Below are 24,268 nucleotides of genomic sequence, written 5' to 3'. Positions count from 1 at the left end.
CACTTTCGCCCGGTTCTCCTCTGAATCATTCAGATGTTCATTAGCAAACTTCAGATGGGCCTGTACATGTGCTTTTTAGAGCAGGGGGACCTTGCAAGAGGGCTGCAGGAATTCAGTCCTACGCGGCGTAGTGTGTTACCAATTGTTTTCTTGGTGACTATGGTCCCAGCTGCCTTGAGATCATTGACAAGACTCTCCCGTGTAATTCTGATTACTCACCATTCTCACCAGGGGTCAAGTCCTGGGGAAAAAAAGTGTGGGAACTCCCACCCAAGATCCACTCCCCCACCAAAACAACAAAAAAAATGATCCGCTCATATGCATAATTACTAAACCGTATGTTTTTTTTTTTTTTCGATCCACTGTACCTTAGTAATCCTTTATGTTACTGGCCGCATCCTGTATATGGATTCATCGGGTAGTGTGCGGGTATTCCGTCACTTTCTCGATGCCGCAATGTCTCCTGGGAGCTTTTGTCATTGTTCCCAGGAGACATTGCGGAGGTCTGCCGCGAGTTATCGTGAGATTTAGAAAGAACTTAGGATTACTAAGGTTCGCCTGCCCCTGACAGTGACTCGAGCTGGGCATCGCCGCTTAGCGAAGGATTGGCTCGGGCGGCTCGGCTGCTCTAGTCCTGCAAAGGGAACTGCGTTCCTGCTGTGAAAAAAGTGCAGGGACTCCGTTCCCACGCGTTCCCGCAGGACTTGAGCCCTGATTCTCATGATCATTGAAACTCCACAAGGTGAGATCTTGAATGGAGTGTCAGACCGAGGGAGATTGGCAGTTATTTTGTGTTTTTTCTATTTGCGAATAATCACACAAACTGTTGTCAGCCTTGCATCAAGCTGCTTGGCGATGGTTTGTAGCCTATTGCAGCCTTGTGAGGGTCTACAATCTTTTCCCTGACATCCTTGGACAGCTCTTTGGTCTTGGCCATGGTGGAGAGATCGGAATGTGATTGATTGCTTCTTTGGACAGGTGTCTTTTATACAGGTAACAAGCTGAGATTAGGAGAACTCCCTTTAAGAGAGTGCTCCTAATCTCAGCTTGTTACCTGTATAGAAGACATCTGGGGGCCAGAAATCTTGCTGATTGATAGGGGATCAAATACTTATTTCACTCATTATAATGAAAATCAATTTATAGACTTTTTGAAATAAGTTTTCTGGATATTTCCGTTATTCTTTCTCTAAACCTGCCATTAAAATTATAGACTGATCATTTCTGAACAGGGGTTCAAATACTTTTTTCACTCATTGTACACCTGCAGTCAGAGCAACAAATTGCTTTTCAAATGACCATAGAGCTTCCTTTCTTTGTTCCTATTAGTTGAACCGACAAAAGGGAAAGTAGTTATATGCAGCTAGCAAGGTTTTGCTTAGAGCAGGGGTGTCAAACTGGCGGCCCTCCAACTGTTGCAAAACTACAAGTCCCATGAGGCATTGCAAGGCTAACAGTTACAAGCATGACTCTCACAGGCAGAGGCATGATGGGACTTGTAGTTTCGGAACAGCTGGAGGGCCGCCAGTTTGACACCCCTGGTTTAGAGCAAAGCATGGGTTCACTATAAAGCTAGGTTTGTACATATGTCAAAAGGTTTATATTTTAAATGTCTGTCAAGTGTCCTCTTAAATGCAGGATCTCAAATGGTGTACTCTTCCATCCTAAGCTATAAGCTTCTATGGGAGCGTTGTCATGCCAGGTAGATCCTTCATATTTCAGGAGCTGTGTAGTGCTCTGCATCTAGAGCAGGGATATGCAATTAGCGGACCTCCAGCTGTTGCAAAACTACAAGTCCCATCATGCTTCTGACTCTGGTGTCATGCTTGTGGCTGTCAGAGTCTTGCTATGCCTCATGGGAATTGTAGTTCTGCAACAGCTGGAGGTCCGCTAATTGCATATCCCCTATCTAGAGCCTAGAAATTAGCCTAAACATTACCTCTGGTGATTGCTTAATTAGCAAAACCCAGCACAGTGTTTATGATGAAGAATCGTTTGGATGACTGTTATGATAGAAAATGCTTTGGATCGCCATTTGTTGCATAAAATCCCTGGAATGCCAATTTTATATGGTAACAAATTACTAACAAATCAATAATATTCTATTCAGACACATAAAAATATATTCTAAAGAAACTAAATAAAAAATATAGCTTTTGTTTGTAATGTGTCTAGTGGTAACGCATACAGTAAATGTAAGTACATAAATATGTACCAGTGCTGAATACTGAAACAGAATGTAATTTTAGCTGTAGGGATCAATGTAGCGGGACGATCTGGAGTCAGAAATATTGTACAACAAATTATGTATCTGCTTGCTTCTTCGGGCTTCCAGCAAAAGTCTTCTAGATCTTTCTTTAGCAGCTTGTTGTTCAACTCGTTTTTGTATTCTCTTCTGCTTTACCCACCTGCAACAATAATAATAATAAAAAAATAAATGAAAAAAGGGATTATATCAATCAACTGCACAGCTTGTTATACTTTATGTAATGGTAATCTTTTAATGTAGGTCAAGGAGAGTTGTACATCTTTACAATCTAATAATATGAAGTCACAGCACCCTTTAAAATGATGCACAATTATCATTTGAGCACTTTTCTCTCCCTCGTTGAGCTAAAGTCACCCTAGTGCTGACAGAGAGGGGCAAACAAGGATGCTGCTGTGAAGGTGCCCGACATCCTCTTTATCAACGAATGACATTATCGGTTGTTAGGATGCCAGTGGCTGCCCAAGGTAATAATGCTACACAATAAAAACAAGTGCTTTTGTGTAACAAAGGACAGCTGTGATTTAGATCTGCAGGATTCTGGGCAAAATGAGAATCGTGATTCTTTTGCTTAGACTAAAGATCACGATTCTCTAAAACTGAATGCCAGAACCCCCCCAAATAAATAAATAAACCTGTGGTATATCTGAAAATATGAATGTATAAAAAAATAGACCAGTGATATGTCTATAATGTTAAAGACCATATAACTCCTATGAAAAAAGCAGAATCAAAAACTTTGATTCTGCTTTTTTCATAGGAGTTATATGGTCTTTAACATTATAGACATATCACTGGTCTATTTTTTATACATCAGAAGCAGTACCGCCGACAATCACTAGGTGGTGCATGGATACACACTACAGTTTTACAGAACTGTGAGAAAGAAGCCCACGCCCAGGCATCCATCCAGCGGCGCAAGCTGCTGACGTTGGTTCCGATATAGGCGCCATTTGCGTTCCACGCTGGTTACGTGGTTTATCCAGCCTGAAGATCGCGCGCGGGGGGGGTTGCATCAAGATCGCGATCTTATCTCAATTAATCATGCAGCTCTAGTATGATTCACTTACTGGCATGTTGACAATTTTTTGGGGCAATTTGGGACAAATTTTTCATTTTTCCAAGACACCCCTGAAGAACCCAGAAGGCACCCTGGTCAAAAAAGGCTGCATTAAACTTATGTACTCCTGAGCAAAAAAAGTCTTGTCAATAATTCTGTGTATTTTGTAAAGTGCTGCATAATATGTCAGAACTATATAATCATATGAACATAAATCTGGGAATATGGAAAATAATAGCCATCTCATTTGTAAAGACACTTCATTGCTTTTTAGCTGAACAATTTAGACTTTACAAATAATTTGGTACTTACTGTGCATAAGTTGCTCCTTCTCGGTCTTTACTTTCTTCCAGGAAAGCAGCAGTCTCCTGTTGTCTTAGTTCCTCCATCTTCTTTTCTTTCAGTTGGTCTCTATGTTTCCTCCTCAGCCAAGTACCAAAAGCTTCATCTGACCCTTCTTTATCTTTATCCTTTTAAAACCAAGACATATTTTAATACCGATTGCAGTCGCCCTCTATATATACTAAAACAATGGTGTCCTTAAAGTGGAGTTCCAGCCTGCCCAAGCTATTTTTGTTTTTTAAATCACCCCCGTGATAGTTGCCAATTATGTATTAAAAATACATAATACATACATCTGACAATGTTTTCTGTGTTACTAAATGTATTGGTACTCACTGTAACCTCCTGATCCAGCAAGTGTTCATCCTGAGCAGTGCCGACCCTGACCTCCCTGGGGCCCTAAGCAAAATGACATGTCACATTAAAGTTGAGAAACAGGGGGGGGCTGCCGAAAATGACATGTCACATTAAAGTGAGAAGCGGGAGGTGCTGACTTCTTACCTCTTCTCCCATGCAGCCAGCGAGTTAAGAAGGGGGGTGAGGGGCCAAAAATTACTTCTCACCAGGCAGGGCCTATAGTAATTTGGGGGGTCCTCCGCAGCTTTGTGGGGCCCTAAGCGACTTGCATAGTGAGCCCATAGGGCGGATCGGCCCTGATCCTGAGTGTGGGCATCTGAAGCCCACTAGGAGTCTCTTCCGGGATAAGGTGCTGCTGGCTACCCAGCAAGCACCTCCCAATCTCGCGCATGTGCAGTGGGACTTTAACATGACAATGGAGCCTAGCATCACGTCCTTTTCCAATTTAGAAATAAAGTGTTGCTAGCCGCGGAGGATGCCCATTGTCTCCTGGGATTAATTACACTGAGCCAATGCGAAAAAGGATATGACGTATCTCGCCACGGTGGGGTTTGGACGGAAGTGGAGCTTTTTTAGCAAAAAAAGGCACTATATATTAAAAATAAAAAAGGCACTATCCAAAAAAGGAATGGCGGAGCGATCAGCAACACATTTAAAGAGGAGCTCCAGGCTCCTTTAGAAAAAATGTATAGTTTATATATTATCAATGGCGGTGCGTCCATAGTGGGCGCAGGAGTGCTGCCCCCTCTCTCCTGCACCCGTCACTCAACAATAGATATATTCATGCATTGCATGAATATATCTATTGTCGCCGCTGCCGCCCACTATTCAGGTGTCCGGCCCCCTGTTGAGCGCCGGCCATCTGAATAACAGCAGTGGGTGTGTTTTGGAAGTGCCTGATTAGAGCCATAGGCTTTCCGATTAGAGCCTGTGGGCCCTAATTGGCTTCCAAATGGTTAAACAGAGGGCACACGGCTGTGCGTTCTCGGTTTAAACCATGCTGTGTTAGGAAAGCGATTCCCTAACACTGACCTGCCTCTCAGCCAATCAGGTGCACCGGGTCTGGTTACCAGTCACCTGATTGGCTAAAGCGTCATCGAGGACGGGAGAAGACATCGAGGGAGTGAGGAGGACGGCGCTGACCAGAGGAAGGCTGCGCTGACCAGAGGAAGGCAAGTGCTGGGCTGGGGACAAACTGGTGGCATTTGGGGGGGGCACCTTGGTGGCAATTGATGTTTTTTTTCCAGTTTTTTCCAGTTTGTTTGGAAGGTCGCATCTAAATTATCAATTTTTTGGTGCGCTGCAGTGCCATTTATTCTATATGACAAATGATGTGTTACTGTGAATTGCAACGGGCTGTGCTTCTAAAAATAATGCATGCACTTTTTTTGAAATCCATGCATTTGGGCAATATTAATGCAACTGGCTGGGTCACATTCTTACCGTTACGTCCGATTCGGTACCTTTCATTTTGAATGGCAACACACCACAACTTTCCAGTGCACCCATCATGTATTGTGGTACACGCCAGAAAATGCTAAATGTATGATTTTTATTTATTTTTGTCTGCTGTGGTGCTCAAATTAACTATCTCAAACACTTGCCAACCGCGCTATAACCAAAAGATGGCTACAGCGCGGTCGTCCAGTTTTGGGATGGCGTCAGTAGACGTCCTCCAAGAACCCTGTGCGCCTCCAGTGGGGTGCATTGGACATGCTCTGGAACCACTGTGTCCATTAACAGATTAGGGTAAAGGGACAATCGCAGCAGCCCTTTACCATGTGATCAACTGTGTGCAATCACAGCTGATCACATGCAAACAGACTTGCTGGTTATCGGCATTCCATTCCTCCCATGCTGTGTCTGTGGGAGGAGAGGGGAGCCGTTAACTGGCAGGCCTGTCAGGACATCATTTTCACTGATGATCAGGGCACTGAAATGAAAATTGGTTAATCATAGATCAAGATTTAGATAACTAGTATTTTTCTATGGTTTCCATAAAACTACTATTATTTTGGATTCCTCACAGATATGCTGCTTTTTTCCAGCTCCTTTGCATGCAGGATCCTTTTTTCTTGCATTAGCTGTTCATTCTTCTTCTGTAACCAAAATTTAAATGCCATTTCGTTTTCTCTCCGTTTCATTTCTTCTGCCACCTTTTTCCGGTCTTCTTCCTTTTTTCCAGAACAGGTTGATTAATAACACTGGTTTTATTTCTTTCAAATGATATATCTGTTTCATTTCACTTTGTAGATGAATAAAAAAATATATAAATAAAAATGCAAAACTAAATTAACAGCATGGATAGGTGACTTTTTAGGGTCCATTGATATGGCTGTGTATAGTCATACATTGCCCAGGACAGCATATTTATGCAGCAGGGGTGGCCAGGTGATCTGTGGACAGGAAGCCTGTACATATCAGCTACATGCTGACACTGTCCCCAACTGTTTACATGTAATTGGGGCCAGGGACAGATGAATGGGTCTGTTTGCTCATCTGCCGCTAAACACAGGCAATCACTCAATCAAAATCTGGTGTAGTTCTACTATAGAAACAAATTTTTATTTTTATTTTTGTCAAAGCTTAATTGAACAAGCGGAAGTTAGAAGCCGATTGGCTACCATGCAAAGCTGCACCAGATTTTGCACATTCCTGTTTTAGTAAATCAACCCCAATGTGTGAAGCCTCTTAGCCAGATTCAGTAGATACGCCGTTGTAAGTCCGAATGTGCGCCGTCGTATCTATGCGCTCATTCTTAAAATGAGATACGCCTGAATTTTGCCAAGATACGACCGACGCAAGTCTCCTACGCCGTCGTATCCTGGGTGCATATTTACGCTGGCCGCAAGGGGCGCTTCCGTTGATTTACACGTTGAATATGTAAATGAGCTAGATACGCCGATTCACGAACGTACTTGCGCCCATTGCTGTAATCTACGTCGTTTACGTAAGGCGTTTTTCCGGCGTAAAGTTAAACCACCAAAAAGCTGGTCTAAGTCCTTTAGGGTATGGACGTCGGAAGTGCCATCGGATTTTACATCGTTTACGTAAGTCGTACGTGAATGGGGCTGGGCGTAAGTTAGGTTCACGTTGTACGCATTGAGCCGTCGTATCCTAGGGAGTATTTGCATGCGCCGTTCGTTCGGCCATGCATTCACATGGGGTTACGGTTAATTATAATACAACACGCCCACTGCCTTGCTACTTTGAATTACGCTGGCTTACGCCGGCCCATTTACGTTACGCCGGCGTACATATGGGAGAAAGTGCTTTGTGAATACAGTACTTGCCTCTCAATGTTACGTCGGCGTAGCGCATATGAGATGTGCTACGCCTAACTAAAGATGCGCCCGTCTCTCTGAATCTGGCTATCTGAACCTGTCACTGAGCTGAGCTGCCGCAGCTGAAAAGATGTTCCTGGCTGTACCTGGCACAGAAATACACTGACCTGGGCTATGTACAGCCTTGAATGGGTCGTGTGAATAAGCTCAAGCAAAAATAGATTTTATAGTTTTGAATAAAAAGAGGAAGATTTGATCTGTTGGTTGGGCATATTTCCTTCCACAACCTGTTACCAGGACAGGAAATAAGGGGGACATTCCCCAAGTATATAGAAGAACATAAACATGAGAAAGACAAAGGGTCAAATCCTTTCCCACGTAATAAAACCAAAGCCTACTAAACAATGCTGTGGCACTAGTTCCACTTTGTTTGGTCAATGCCAATATGGTCGAAAACATTTTTTTTTTTTATCTTTGCAGACACATCTGGCTTGCCAATAGAAGTAAAATAATAAATTTACCCATTTGGATTTTTGCAGCTAGTCACTACTGTTCTCCCAAGATAAAGTCGCTGTACATTGTACATAAAACATCCTCGCATAGTTGAAGTACAAGCATAAATTATTTTTAACATAGGGCTTTTCAATATCCATCTTACAGTGTGTGTATATATATATATATATATATATATATATATATATATATATATATATACATATACATACATACATACATACACACACATACACATACATACACATATACATATATATACACACACATATACACACACACGCATACATATACGCAGTTGATTTTTTTTATTCAGATAAATAAAATACTGTTCATTAAGATTATGTACTCTTCTATCCAGTCAGCAGGTGGATCGATAATTTTTTTTTACACAATTAACGGTATTATGTTTTAGATCTACAGCAAGAAGCCTATAGTTTATGCAACTCAAATAGTCATCATATAATGGCGAGAACACACAGGAAGTATTTTTTTTCCCCATTGAACCCAATGGGCTTCATGAAGAAAAAAAAAAACACATACAGAGCACTGTAGTAACACATCCAATGTTAGTGCGGTGATCTCCCCATGGAGCTGCTGTGTTCTGACCGAGGTACCACCCCGCCAGAACACAGTGATCGGCCCTCGCAGCCATTGGCTGTGAGTGCTGATCAGATGCTGATTTTCCAGCATGCGTGTTCGAAACACAGGGTGGGACTGGCAGAAATCACATAGTTTCATTGAGTGATATGATTTGTCCTGGTTGAAACAGTAGGGGTATATTGATATACTAAGAAGAAGGTGTGGAAAGCCTATAGCCTCCGAGCTGTATATTCTACAGAGATTAAGCAAAGACGTTATAAAGAAGTCTAGGTCCTGTTGCTCAACCTACCTGCACAGCAGCCGGGAACCCGAATGAGTAAGGCATAAGGCACATAGTTTTGCACATCTAAATTCACAATTTTTTAGCCTGCGACTTTAATTCTACTTGAAAATGTATTGTTATATAATTGCTTATTTTACCTCTCTCCTAAGTCTCTCTTGCCTCTCTTGAATCCTCTTCTGTAGCTCCTTTTGCTCTGAGGAAAGGCTGAATGTTGTGTTTCTGGTGGATAAAATTGCAGACTGGGCTCTACGCGATGGCTTCACTCTGTGTAGAGATTTCAATGAATGACTAGCAGAGCTAGGTCGGACTTTAGGCCCACCAGGAGGTTGAGGGACAAAGTTATTTTCATTAGCGACTTTTTTCTTGTGATCTAAATCGTCTCCATTTTGCAATGCACCAAATCTAGTTGACTGCATAGATGGCGATGGAGATTTTGACAGCTCCTTAATGTTACCGATAGGTGGTAGAGAACACTGGTTCTCAATGTCCTTTAAACTGACCAGTTCAAACTTTCCATCTTTCTCAATCAAAATTTTCCCATCTTTTGCTCCTTCTTCAATGTTTTCATTTTCTTCAGCATTCAACTCTTCTTTGGCTGGGGTATCATTAAGATGCAATTGTGTTATACCACCTACTACATCGTCTTCAGTGAGACTTTCAGTTCCATCGTTGTCTGGAAAATCTAATGGTGGAACTTCCAGATCAACCAAATTGTCCTTAAATTTAAGCTTCCTCTGGCGATTTTCATCAATGGTTTCCATTTCTAATTTCTTGTTTGCTTCTTCTATCTTCTCTGAAATATATCGTTTGGCCTCCTCATCTTCGGGATCAACTTCTTCACCCTCAGACACAGTATCCAGTATGAGCTTAGCATTTATTTTAGGGTCAAGTTGAGAAATGCTACCATCGTTGCTTGGTATACGGTCACCTTCGATCTCTTGTTTTACTAATTGTGATGCGTTATCAGGTCTTTGTTCAATGAGATGTTCATTGTCATCTTCATTCTGAAACAGCAGAATGTTTCATGCATTTAGAAGTTATTATAACAATTTTATCAAGAAAATGGCCTATTGAAAAGAAGGATATTTAAATTTATGTCAGGGCAAAATAAAAAACAAAAAACATACAGTACATCATCTGCAATACATAAACATTGCCCACGTTTTATCTCTTAACCACTTAAGACCCGGACCAAAATGCAGCTAAAAGAACCTTGCCCCTTTTTGCGATTCGGCACTGCGTCGCTTTAACTGACAATTGCACGTCCTTTTTTTCCCACAAATAGAGCTTTCTTTTGGTGGTATTTGATCACCTCTGCGTTTTTTTTTGCGCTATAAACAAAAATAGAGCGACAATTTTGAAAAAAATGCAATATTTTTTACTTTTTGCTATAATAAATATCCCCCAAAAATATATTAAAAACATTTTTTTTACTCAGTTTAGGCCGATACGTATTCGTCTACCTATTTTTGGTAAAAAAAAAAAAAATCGCAATAAGCATTTATCGGTTGGTTTGCGCCAAATTTATAGCGTTTACAAAATAGGGGATAGTTTTATTGCATTTTTATTAATTATTTTTTTTTTACTACTAATGGCGGTGATCAGCAATTTTTTTTCGTGACTGCAACATTATGGCGGACACTTCGGACAATTTTGACACATTTTTGGGACCATTGTCATTTTCACAGCAAAAAATGCATTTAAATTGCATTGTTTATTGTGAAAATGACAGTTGCAGTTTGGGAGTTAACCACAGGGGGTGCTGATGGGGTTATGTGTGACCTGAAGTGTGTTTACAACTGTAGGGGGTGTGGCTGTAGGTGTGACGTCATTGATTGTGTCACCTATAAAAAGGGATGACACGATCGATGCTGCCGCCACAGTGAAGAACGGGGAAGCCGTGTTTACACACGGCTCTCCCCGTTCTTCAGCTCCGGGGACCGATCGCGGGACTCCAGCGGCGATAGAGTCCACTAGTCCCGCGGTCACGGAGCTTCAGACCGGGTCGCGGCTGGGCTTATAGAGCAACGTACCTATACGTTGATGTGCCCAGCCATGCCATTCTGCCGACATATATCGGCGTGAAGGGGTCCTTAAGTGGTTAAAGACCCCACAGGTACAGAAGAACACCTGCCGATCTTGCAAAAATTCACTGAACTCCTAATTCCACCTGTGGGCCGAGTGGTGTCAGACCTGCCCAGGTGCTTTTTGCTAAACCATTCAAACCGTCACACGCTACTATTATTTACAACATGGACTCTTATTATTCTGTAGTCCAAGATGAGAACTAGGAGGGCCTTTAGATAACACAGGAAGTGTGTAGAGAACAAAAGAATACAAAAAAAAAAAGTTTTTTTTTTTTTTGCACTTATTGAATAGCTAAAACACTTTCAATTATATATTTACCAGACCAAAAGGAAGACAATACATTCATTATTAGCGTTTACATACACTTTAAAGCTGTTTCTAGTCATAACCTACAGCGTCTTTGTATGTACCTATACTAGCTTGGTTGCTACTGACAATGCGGCACTTTTGCTTCACAATTCTGGTTCTGGTCTGGTTGTCATAAATTAGTATTAACAGAACTCAACGACACCCATTTATGACCTCATACAGTGTCCAGGTCTTTGAGCCAAGCACATTTGACTCCCCCCCCCCATTTATGTTTTAGTCTCCCCCCATTCCAGTGTTGCCAACCTACCAGATAGAAATTTACTGACACGACACCCAAAATTTACTGGCACAGCAAAGTTTTTACTGCCATTTCCAAAAGTTACAAAACTATAGTTTTAGGTGCAAATTTCAGTATTTAGGGTACACACAAGTATAATATGCAATTAGCAATATGATTTAAGGTAGATATTAAAGCAAAAAGCATTTTTCTTATTTTATTTTTTCGATGCTCCCACTTGCTTACTGGGCACTTCTGCCCAGACCAATTTTCAGCTTTCAGCGCTGATGCACTTTGAACGACAATTGCGCAGTCATACAACATACAACACTGTACCCAAATGACATTTTTATCTTTTTTTCCCCCCACAAATAGAGCTTTCTTTTGGTGGTATTTGATCACCTCTGCGGTTTTTATTTTTTGTTAAAAAAAAAAAAAAAAAAGACTGATTTTTTTTTAAAATAAATTGCAAAATGTTATAACAAAATAAAAAAATATATAAAGAGGTAATTTTTCTCCTTCATTGATGTACGCTGATGCAGCACTGATGGGCTGCATTGATAGGCACTGATAGCTGGCAGTGTTGGGCACTGATAGGCAGCACTGCTAGGTGGCACTAATTGGCACCAATGGTGGTGGGCATTGATAGGTGGCACTTCTGGGCACTGATAGGTGGCACTCATGGGCACCGATAAATGAATATATGGTACTACAGCGCTACTACTACTAATTAATCAAGAAAAATGTATAGAAATAAAAAACTAAATAATACCGCTGCAGACACAAAAAGAGTGTACAAAACCAATAATAGTGATAAAATAGGTGTGTTGCGCTGATAATAACTTATTTCTACGTACAAAATTACATAAGAAAGAGACCCCCTTGTAAACTCAATACAAAAGGGATCACAAGTGCAAAATAGACAATTGCAAAATAGACAAAATAGATTTGTTATATTGTCTATTTTGCACTTGTGATCCCTTTTGTATTGAGTTTACAAGGGGGTCTCTTTCTTATGTAATTTTGTACGTAGAAATAAGTTATCAGCGCAACACACCTATTTTATCACTATCATGGGCACCGATAGGTGGCACTGGTGGGCACTGTGAACACTGACAGGTGGCACTGGCCGGGGGTTCAGATTGGGACACGAGGCATATGTGCCTTTTTCCTCTTCTGGACCGATGTCCCTTGCACCTAAGTCGGTAATCGGCTTTTTTTTCTTCTTGTGCTCCTCGCGATTACCGAGCTTTGTTTACATCACGTGATCAGCTGTCATTGGCTGACAGCTGATCGCGTGGAAAGGGGCCGGGACCGGCGACCCCTTACTCGGATCTGTGATCACCCGAGTCTCAGTGACTTGGGTGATCACAGCGCGCGCAGGGGAGGACGTCTATTGATGTCCTCCCGGAAATTGAAGTCCGCGCTGTAGCCGTCATTCGGCTATAGCGCGGACAAGAAGTGGTTAAATAGCTCAGAGACATGGCAAAACATTAGAATGGGCAGGCACACACAGATAGCAGTGTGCAGCAGCACAGATGATGATGACACTTCGCCGACATGACACGTCTTCTCCTGAGTCACAGTGACAGTCTCTCTTCATGCCAGGTGGTCCCTTCACTCCACTCCAGTCCAAACAGCACTGACATTCCCGCTCTCTGCTTACCTTGCTCCCATCCCAGAGACCTGCACAAGAGGCTCTTGCACAAAGACATCACATGACGTTCAGGCACTGCTTCTGTCAGACCCGCCCTTCCGCCAGTGCTTCCCAAACACACTTTAGCAGGCACTCGGATGATCTTGGCCAGCTCCGGATCAGAACTGAGCATGCGCAGTTCCGAACTGAGGGTCACAACCATATTTTTTTCTTTCGGCTATAGCGGGGGTGGCAAGTGGGTAAAGTGAAACTGAAGTTCCGTAAGAAACAGTGAACAGGCAGGCTTTTATTGTAGAGAAGACATGCAATGTCTCTTCTGCAATGAAATCCCCCTACCTGTCTGCTTACCATCCTCTCCGGTGCTGTAGCCTGAGTGCATATGCAGCTCCACAGTGCTGGCGCAGTCAGCACATGTGCAGGAGTGATGTCATCCCCCGTTGGCCAATGAAGAGGCCCCGAAGACTGGCACTCTAAAGAAGAGGTTGATAAATGGCCTTTTGACAGGTAAAAATTCACCCTTTTGTTCCACTTTAAGCCCTTCCCACTAGAAAAACAACACATTCAAAGGTAATTTAAGACGCTTTCTTGATGCTTTTCAATCACATCATAAATGCTCTAGGTGTGTTAATGAGCGGTGCTTTGTTGTTCCTAATTAACACACGTAAACAATCCCTTAAAGGCAAAATAAACTGCTTATGCAGGTTAGGGGTGTCCATAGATGAATACAACCTGTGCAGCTTTGACCAAAGTTGAATAATGCCCTCGCTGTAGGTGTAGGCCATTTACATACTTCATGGGTCCTGACTGAATAGTTCCCAGAGATGACACAACCCTCTCCTGCCTTATTGCTAGGATTTCGCTAAGAGACTCATAGTTGTTACTCTTCACCTCCATCATAACTAGAGACAGCTCTCAAACTCAGGGGAGAGAAAGAGGGAGGGGAGAAAAAAGAGTATGTGAGGAGGTTTGAATCAGAGAAAAAGCTCACTCCTGTGATGGTGAAGGTAAACACTAAGACCCTTTTCACACTGCCAGTGGGCCGCGTTAGCCCATTTATTTCAATGGGCAGGGGCGGAGGAGGAGCAGTGTTTACACCGCTCCTAAACTGCTCCAAGGTTGTTGCTTGCAGGACTTTTTCTAACGTCCTGCAAGCGCACCGCTCCCGTGTGAAAGCCCTCAGGCTCTCACACTGGGGCTGCAGGGGAGGAGTTTTTCCAGGCGCTTAACAGGTGCTATTTTTAGCCCTTTAGCGCCTCCAGTGTGAAAGGGATCCAATTGCTGTGATGTCCTAGCAACATGGCAGGACGGGATGATGCAATCTCTGGGAGTTTTTTATCAGGCTTCAGGAGGCATGTAAATGGCCTACACCTTTAGCAAGGACATTATTTAACTTTTATCAAAACTGTACAGTTTGTTTTTATCTACATGAAACTTGATTTGATGGAACTCTTGACCCCCAAGATTTAAAAATAGATTGACCTTTTGACCCCCCAAGATCTAAAAATAGATTGACCTTTTGACCCCCCAAGATCTAAAAATAGATTGACCTTTTGACCCCCCAAGATCTAAAAATAGATTGTCCTTTTCACCCCCCCCCCCCCAAGATCTAAAAATAGATTGACCTCTTGATCCCAAGATCTAAAAATAGATTGACCTCTTGACCCCAAGATCTAAAAATAGATTGACCTCTTGACCCCACTATCTAAAAATAGATTGACCCTTTGACCCCCACGATCTAAAAATAGATTGACCTCTTGACCCCCAAGATCTAAAAATATATTGACCTTTTGACCCCTTTCACACTACCAGTGGGCCGCGTTAGCCCATTTATTTCAATGGACAGGGGCAGAGGAGGAGCAGTGTTTACACCGCTCCTAAACTGCTCTAAAGTTGCTGCTTGCAGGACTTTTTCTAACGTCCTGCAAGCGCACCGCTCCCGTGTGAAAGCCCTCTGGCTCTCACACTGGGGCTGCAGGGGAGGAGTTTTTCCAGGCGCTTAACAGGTGCTATTTTTAGCCCTTTAGCGCCTCCAATGTGAAAGGGATCTAATTGCTGTGATGTCCTAGCAACATGGCAGGACGGGATGATGCAATCTCTGGGAGTTTTTTAATCAGGCTTCAGGAGGCATGTAAATGGCCTACACCTTTAGCAAGGACATTATTTAACTTTTAGCAAAACTGTACAGTTTGTTTTTATCGACATGAAACTTGATTTGATGGAACTCTTGACCCCCCCAAGATCTAAAAATATATTGACCTTTTGACCCCCAAGATTTACCGGAGCCGTCGGTTGCGGCGGAGGCAATTGGATGCTAGCCTGATATGAGTAAAAATTTTAACTAAAAAAGGTAAAATAAATAAGATGTTTTTTTTTTAAACGTGCCCCATCCCGCCGAGCTTGTGTGCAGAAGCGAACGCATATGTGAGCAGCGCCCACATATGAAAACAGTGTTCAAACATGTGAGGTATCGCCGCGATCATTAGAGCAAGAGCAACAATTTTAGCTCTAGACCTCCTCTGTAACTCAAAGCCTGTAGATTTTTTTCAAATGTTGCCTATGGAGATTTTTATGAGTAAAAGTTTGTCGCCATTCCACGAGCGGGCTCAATATAACAAAAACTTGGGGCTAACTTTACTGTTGTCTTATTTTTTTTATTCAAAAAAGTGTTTTGTTTTTCCAAAAAGAGTGCTCTTGTAAGATCGCTGCGCAAATACAGTGTGACAAAAAGTATTGCAACAACCACAATTTTCTTCTCTAGGGTGTTAGAAAAAGAAAAAAAATAATATTAATAATAACAACAACAACAAGCACACCACTCCAGTGTGAAAGCTCACACTGGGGCTGCAGGGGAGGAGTTTTTTCAGGCGCCTTAACAGGTGCTATTTTTAGCCCTTTAGCGCCTCCAGGTGCTATTTTTAGCCCTTTAGCGCCTCCAGTGTTGCCAACCTACCAGATTGAAATTTACTGGCATGATACCCGAAATTTACTGGCGCAGCCACGTTTTTACTAGCAAATCACAAAAGTTACTAAATTACATTTTTAGGTGCAAATTTCAGTATTTAGGCTACAAACAAGTACTCTAGGCAAATAGCAATGTGATTTTTATTTTTTTTTTATTTTTTTTAAAGTGTATTTTGTGCGTGTACTCGAGAGAGGAGCCGGACTGCAGGAGTTGGCAGTAGGCAGGCCTCCCCCAGAGGCAATCTGCCACCTTTCTCCATGCCCCGGGTGGCAATGGCGGGTGTGTGAGGGGGTCCTCCCACACAGCCCGCCCTACCTGCTCCGCTTTGAAGCCCAACGGGGCAGAGGGACTCCCTACAAGGGAGTGAGAGGATCTAGCCCCGTTAGTCCTTCGCCTCTCTTTTTAGAGACCACGTGGTCAAAGTGCGTGCATGTTAACTCAATTTCGAGTGCGTGTAGGTGTGGTGGTTTTTGTGGGAGGGGTACGGGCGTACTAAGCGCAGGCTTACCTCGCATAGTACACCCACCGGGAGCCGGGCTGAGACCACTAAACTCAATTCACATGTAGCCGAGACCGGGATCCGAACCCCTGGCTGCAGAGGTGAATGGCTTGTCAGCGCAGTGCCAATCGCGCTGAGCCACCACAGCTCCTAATAGCAATGTGATTTAAGGTAGAAATTGAGGTAAAAAAAAAAAAACATATTTTTGTTATTTTCGATATAATAAGGGCAAATTATTTAGTCATATCACCCCCTGCCTCCACCCCCCTCTGCCACCAACACCCCCTGCCTTCACCCCCCTCTGCGGTGCCACAATCCCCCCCTGCCTCCAATCTCGCTCTGCCTCCAATTTCCCCCAGGCCCCCTGCCTCCAATCACCCCCTGCCTCCACCCCCCTCTGCAGTGCCACCAGCAACCCCTATCTCCATCCCCACCCTCTGCGATGCCACCATCCCCCTCTGTGGAGCCACCAACACCCCCTGCCTCCAATCACCCCCTACCACTAACACCCCCTGCCTCCAATCTCCCCCAGGCCCCCTGCCTCCAATCATTCCCTGCCTCCATCGTCCCCTGCCTCCATCCCCCTCTGTGGTGCCACCAACAACCCCTGTCTCCATCCCCCAACCTCTGCGGTGCCACCAACGCCCCCTGCCTCCAATCTCCCCCTGCCCCCAATTGCCCCCTGCCCCATCCCCCTCTGCAGTGCCACCCCAGCCACCATTACCCCCTGTTTCCAATCTCCATGGGCAGTTCCAAGCTGAACTATTTTTAGTGGCACATTTCCGCAACCACAGACATTTACGAACAGGGGAAAAAGTGCCTGTTTTTACAAACTGTCCATAAAAATATGGACGGTTGGCAACACTGCCCCATTCAGTCCTTCCCCTGCTATCTGCTCCAGTACTTACTTTTGAAGAGTGTGGTGAAAAATGGTTTGTTAGTAAATCACATAGTACAGAGCAGAGCTGTGAAGCCGATTTGAGCAGTGAGACTCTGGTATTTAATCCAAAACATGTTCCCTCAAGGCTTTTTTTTCCCAACATGTCACTCATGTAGGCGGTAGTAGAGAGGGCCTCCATCCAGAACTGGGGGCCAGTCATGGTTATTAAAGCTGTTGTGACGCCTTTTCCCAAGCCTCAATTTTAGCCTTGAGGCTGACTCCTCTACCAACCCTTCCCAACATCTCATTAAAGCGGAGTTCCACCCGTTTTCCCATGCGGTTACCTTACAGCAGTAAGGTGAGGCCACTTCACATAGAGGCGTCATTGCACGGAATGAAGAGACAGCCGTTTATAATTATCAGTTTGCACAGTGAAGACTCTAGCACTATACATCACCATTTGGCACTTTTTTCAAGAAGATTGCCTCAGACATTTGTTACCCGTCACATCTTCACTTCACCGTTCAGTGCTATGTCGATCATCTTGATGAGCAGTGATTGATTACTCACCCACGTTTGTTATATATGCCATTTGGTTTGTTGTGCAAATAATTTATTACTTGCTTTATTGTAAGGCCTCTTTCACACTGGGGCGGTGGCGGTAAAGCGCCGATAAAAAGCGTCGGTGGTAAAGTGCCACTATTTTTAGCAGTGCTTTACCGTCATGTTTGCGGATGTATTCAGCTGCTAGCGGTACACTTTTAACTCTCGCTACTGGCCAGAAAAGGGTTAAAACCACCTTCACTGTTCCAAAGATGGTGCTCGCAGGACATTTTTTACCGTCCTGCCAGCGCCCCGCTTCAGTGTGAAAGCCTGAGGGCTTTCACACTGGAGTGAATAGAGTGGCTCTTTCAGGGCGCTTTGCAGGCGCTATTTTAAGCATTATAGGGCCTGCAAAGCGCCTCAGTGTGAAAGGGGTCTAAGGAATCTGATAAGTGAAGAGTTTACTTGCATGTTTGGTTCACACTGCCACTTTGTGTACACCTTTATTATTGCTTTTACTATTTTTCATTATTTTTTGATACATTGGTCACACTTCAGTTCAACAACAGGGCAGCAACACATATTATACACATACACTTATCAGTGCTTGCAGCAGTTGTTTTATACATGTTTTTTTTCCCCCACTTCCAGCGATAGCGCGGCAGTATTCCTTTACCAGTTTTGCACACTAGATCTATGTTGTGTGTTACTATTCACACATCATGCCTACAATTTATTTTTTTCTCTTTCTCATCTTTTTGGTGTTAGATGATTAGAGTAACATACAAAGAAAATTCTAAATATTTAGCCCTTTCTTGGGACAGACTGGGGCAGATCCACAGACATCTGCGCCAGGCGCAGCGTATCTAAGATACGCTACGCCGCCGTGACTTATCTTTTTTAAATGGAATCCACAACGAATCCGCGCCATAAGTTACGGCGGCGTAGTGTATCTATCGCGGCGTAAGGGCGCGAAATTCAAATGGATCTAATGTGGGCGTGTTTTATGTTAATACGTCGTGACCCGACGTAAACAACGTTTTTTTTTGGAACTGCGCATGCGCCGTCCCTGGGGTATCCCAGTGCGCATGCTCGAAATTAAACCGGAACCCGCCAATGCTTACGACGGTGACGTCATTTTACGCAAACTACGTAAAAAATTCAAAATTGTACGCGGGAAGGACGGCCATACTTAACATTGAGTACGCCTCAGTATAGCAGCTTTAACTATACGCCGGAAAAAGCCGAACGCAAACGACGGGAAAAAAAGCGCCGGGCCGACGTACGTTCGTGGATCGCCGTAAATAGCCAATTTGCATACTCGACGCGGATTTCGACGGAAACGCCACCTAGCGGCCGCCGAAAAATTGCATCTAAGATCCAATGGCGTACGAAGACGTACGCCTGTCAGATCTAGCCGAGATGCCGTCGTATCTTGTTTTGAGGATTCAAAACAAAGATACGACGCTGGAATTTTGAAATTACGCCGGCGTATCAATAGATACGCCGGCGTAATTTCTTTGTGGATCTGCCCCACTGTGTCCAAACCTAGTTTACAAGTGATAATGAGATCTGTCAATACAGTACAGACAGTGTTAATTATGGCAAACACAGCTCCTCTGCCCCTCATAAATAAAGAGAGCCAAGTAGGATTTTTCAGTGCTGGAGTTTCCAGAAAAGGAGCATCTAAAAAAGGTAAGTTGCAATGTTTAAATATTTTTCTACAGTTCTGCTATGTAAATATATGTAACAAATATAAAATAGGTGTCATACCAATTTGCCTGCAAAACTGAAAATGCACTTTAGGCTCACACTACAAAGTTCTCAATCTAGCAACCCAGAGGTAAGTGTAATGTGCAGCGTTACACTGACCTCCCACTGGGCTTTCATTTGACCTTTTTTGGAGTTCATATTTCCCTTACCTATCAACTTACCCCTCTCCCTGGTTCCTTTAATAATAAAGCTGTATACCCATGTTCTATTTATATCAGGAAGATACCACTTTCTTTTACAGAATACACAGAGGAGACGGCAATAAAAGAACAAGAAAGGTTAGTGTGTGTTCTTCATGGGTTTCAAATGGCTTCTACCTGTCCCTTTTACATAGCAGATTAGGAAATTGTAACTGAAATGTCAGCATAAGCCATCTTCCATATTTAAAAAATAACAGATATGCTTTTGTGTTTTCAGGAAAATTGTTTTCCTATGTTTTTCCATGTAATGATGATAAAAAAACGAATATTTACAGATCATGGCTGTACCTGGGATGCTGCCCGTTGTTTCTCTTCCTCGTCTATTAACCAGTCAAGGTCTTTCTCAAAGTCATCTTCATACTCTGGCCCTCCTTCTGAATCCGATTCCTCCTTCTTGCTCATCTTTGCAGAGATGCTGTTCTTTTCTCCTATGAATACATTAATGCAAAAAAACTTACATGCACTGTATATCAGACAATGCATCAGTGAAATAATTTTGGAATAACAATCGATATAATCGTGTGACTACTTAGGAAAGTGTGTATAAAAAAATCCCATAGCAAAATCACCCAGTGAAAGTGCACATATATTTGTTCTGTGCAATTTGGGGAAAAAAATAAAAAAAATTAATGCCATTATGCCATTTCTTGTGTTGGTTAAATGTTTTCCAATCATTTAAATAGACCACATTTGGCCACTAGGTGGTGTTAAGTATCATAGAAATTTCCTGTAATACTTAGCACCATCTAGTGGCCAAATGTGGTCTATTTTGCCTTACATACATACATACTAGAGCTGCATGATTCTGGTCAAAATGAGAATCACGATTCTTTTGCTTAGACTAAAGATTACAATTCTCTCAGGATTCTCAAAAAATGAATGTCAGACCCAACCCCCCCCCCCCCAAATAAATAAATAAACCTGTGATTTATCTGAAAATATGAATATATAAAAAACAGACCAGTGATATGTCTATAATGTTAAAGACCATATTACTACTATCAATCTGCTTTTTTCTTAGGAGTTATATGGTCTTTAACATTATAGACATATCACTGGTCTCTTTTATACATCAGAAGCAGTACCGCCAGCAACCATTGGGTGGCGCATGGATACACACAGTTGTACAGAACTGTGAGAAAGATTAATACATCAGAAGCAGTACCGCCGGCAACCACTGGGTGGCGCATGGATACACACTACAGAACTGTGAGAGAAGCCCAGGCATCCATCGAGCGGCGCAGGCTGCTGACTTCGGTTTCCGATATCGGCGCCATTTGCGTTCCACGCTGGTTACGTGGAACCGGCGGTGACACAGAAGAATCGCGGGTCATCCCACGGGGAGAATCGAGATTGCGATTCTCTCCGCGATTAATCATGCAGCTCTAATACATACAGTACATACAAAGCCGTACATATAAATGTCTTGAGCCACTTCAATACCAGGTGCTTTCACCCCCTTCCTGCCTAGAACAATTTTCAGATTTCAGCACCTTCACACTTAACAATTGCGCAGTCATGCAACACTGTATCCAAAATTAAAATGTCATAAAAAAAATTGAGACAGATAGAGCTTTCTTTTGTGGTATTTAATAACCACTGGGTTTTAGATTTTTTGCTAAACAAATGAAAAAAAGACCAAAAAAATAAAATAGATAGATAGATAGATATATATATATATATATATATATATATATATATATATATATCTATCTATCTATCTATATCTATATCTATATCTATATCTATATCTTCTTTTTTTATAACAAAATTTAGCAAAAAAGTTATTTTTTTCTCTTCACTGGTGTGGGCAGTGATGAGGCAGAGCTGACAAGTTGCACTGATGGGCACTGAGGAGGAGGCACTGATGAGGCTGCATGGATAGGCGTGCGCAAAGTGTGTGCCCGATGAGCCTGGGCACACCCTAATTGCCCTGTGTGACGCAGATTCCCTTTGCTGAACGCCCCCCTCATGGCAGTCCACAGCAAAAAGGACTGGGGAATCTCCATTCTCAGTTCCTTTCTCTGCTATGTCACAAAAGTCCCCAAATGGGGCTCCTAACAAATTGTAAAAAAAAAAAGAAAAAATAATTCAAATGTAAAGAAATATTGTAAAAACACATTTTGAAAAGTAATACAATTAAAAACTACTAACATCAATTAGCTCTACTGACAAAGTCCACTGCTCTAATGACTGACACCATCCTCTGCTCTACCGATACATCTACTTCTTTACTGACGCCATCCACAGCTTTATGCCACGTACACACGGTCGGAATTTCAACAACAAAACAACAAACAAAATGTTTGATGTGAGCTTGTTGTCAGAAAATCCGACCGTGTGCATGCTCCATCGGTCATTTGCTGTCAGAGTTTGACAACAAATGTTTGAGAGCTAGTTCTCAATTTTTCCGACGACAAAAGTTCTTGTCGGAAATTCCGATCGCGTGTAGCCAATTCCGACGCACAAAAATCCATGCATGCTCGGAATCAAGCAGAAGAGCCGCACTGCCTATTGAACTTCATTTTTCTCGGCTCTGCGTTTTCTCTGCATTCTTGACGTTCGGAATTTCCGAAAACATTAGTGTAACCTTGTGTATGCAAGACAAGTTTGAGCCAACATCCGTCGCAAAAAAATCCACGGTTTTGTTGTCGGAATGTCCGATCGTGTGTAAGCGGCATTACTGTGCATGTGTGTGTTTGAGCTTTAGGATGCGCATCCTAATGAAATAAGCTGTACATACAGTACCTGTGATGGGCATTGATAAGCTGCACCGATTGGTAGTAATGGGGCTGCACTGATAACCAGGGCACCGATTATCAGTGTAGAAATGTGTACTCATTGTACCCTGTCAGACTTCCCGGTTATCGGCTCTCCTTTCCTCACACAGACAGTGGGTGAGGAAAGGATTGGCGATTATCAGGAAGTCTGTTTACATGTTGACCAGCTGTGATTGGACACCGCCAATCACATGGTAAAGGGCAGCTGTGATTGGCCCTTTACTATGACCTGTGATCAGCTGTGTCCAAAGGACACAGCCATTACAGAGCAAACCCAATGCTCACCATGGGAGATGCGCACATGGGAGGGCATCCATGGACGTCTTCCCCGAACTAGAGAACAGCACTGTAGCCGTCTTTCGGATATAGTGTGGGCAGGAAGGGGTTACAGTGGTTCTAAAGGCAGGAGGTTTTTTTTTACCTTAATGCATTTTATGGCGTTTCATGTTACAGTATGTGTGTTTTTCTTGTCAGACCTACCTCCTCCCACACATTGGATCATGCGTCAGTGCACCATTTTCCAAAGAAAAAAGGCCCTGAACCCCCCTTCCAGATCAGTCAAACATTTCAGTCTATAATTTGAACTGGATTCCACACTTGCATGGAGCCTCAGACCGCAGGAGATTGACAGTAATTTTGTGATTCTTCCATTTGCAAATAATCGCATCAACTGTTGTCAGCCTCTCACCAAGCTGCTTCCTAATGGTCGTGTAGCCCATTCCAGACTTGTGAGGCTCTAAAATCTTGTCCCCGATATCCTTGGACAGCTCTTTGGTCTTGCCCATGGTAGAGAAATTGGAATCTGATTGCTTCTGTGGACAGGTGTCTTTTTTACAGGTAACTGAGATTAGGAGCACTGGGATAGATTCAGGTAGTGCCGCGCACTTTTTACGGAGGCGCTGCGTTACGTTTTTATGCTACGCCTCCGTAAATTACTTGCGCTACGCTTGATTCAGGAAGCAGTAGCTCCGTAATTTGCGGAGGCGCTCCATAAAAATGGCCGGCGTAAGCGCGCGTAATTTAAATGATCCCGTAGGGGGCGTGGATCATTTAAATTAGGCGCGTTCCCGCGCCGAACGTAGTGCGCATGCTCCGTCGGGAAACTTTCCCGACGTGCATTGCGGCAAATGACGTCGCAAGGACGTCATTTGCTTCAAAGTGAACGTAAATGGCGTCCAGCGCCATTCACGATTCACTTACGCAAACGACGTAAAATTAAAAATTTGCGACGCGGGAACGACGGGTATACTTAGCATTGGCTGCCCCTGCTAATAGCAGGAGCAGCCTTAAGCAGAACCTGACAACCGCAAATGACGTAAAATGCGTACGCAGGGCTCGCGTAGGGTTGTGAATCGGCGTGAGTATGCAATTTGCATACTATAGGCTGACCACTACGGGATCGCCACCTAGCGGCCATCGTAAGAATGCAGCCTACGATACGACGGCATAAGAGCCTTATGCCAGTCATATCTTAGGCTGCAGTTGGCGTATCGAGCTCTCTGAATCAGGAGCAGTCGATACGCCGGCGCAACTAAGCAATTGCGCTGCGTAACTATGGTTACGCAGACACAATTGCTTTCTGAATCTACCCC

The 24,268-nt window shown here is 43.2% G+C and overlaps 1 protein-coding gene across 1 annotated transcript in view; it reads right to left on the bottom strand.

Annotated features, from left to right (window-relative positions):
- Nucleotides 1-2,034: 2,034 nt before the first annotated feature.
- CCDC181 (coiled-coil domain containing 181) overlaps nt 2,035-24,268 on the bottom strand; it is a 36,324-nt gene continuing 14,090 nt past the window's right edge. The window contains exons 2-7 of the mRNA XM_040337351.1: nt 20,185-20,324; nt 8,846-9,712; nt 6,053-6,199; nt 4,005-4,067; nt 3,639-3,796; nt 2,035-2,408 (exon numbers count right to left, since the gene is read on the bottom strand). Coding sequence (XP_040193285.1) covers nt 2,246-2,408; nt 3,639-3,796; nt 4,005-4,067; nt 6,053-6,199; nt 8,846-9,712; nt 20,185-20,298 — 1,512 coding nt within the window. The 5' untranslated portion in view covers nt 20,299-20,324 and the 3' untranslated portion in view covers nt 2,035-2,245. The remainder of the gene's footprint in view (nt 2,409-3,638; nt 3,797-4,004; nt 4,068-6,052; nt 6,200-8,845; nt 9,713-20,184; nt 20,325-24,268) is intronic.

This window comes from Rana temporaria, chromosome 2 (assembly GCF_905171775.1).
Source record: "Rana temporaria chromosome 2, aRanTem1.1, whole genome shotgun sequence".
In the NCBI taxonomy this organism is placed as follows: Eukaryota; Metazoa; Chordata; class Amphibia; order Anura; family Ranidae; genus Rana; species Rana temporaria.
Note: the sequence above shows the minus strand (reverse complement) of the source record. Positions and strands in the feature narration are given on the sequence as shown.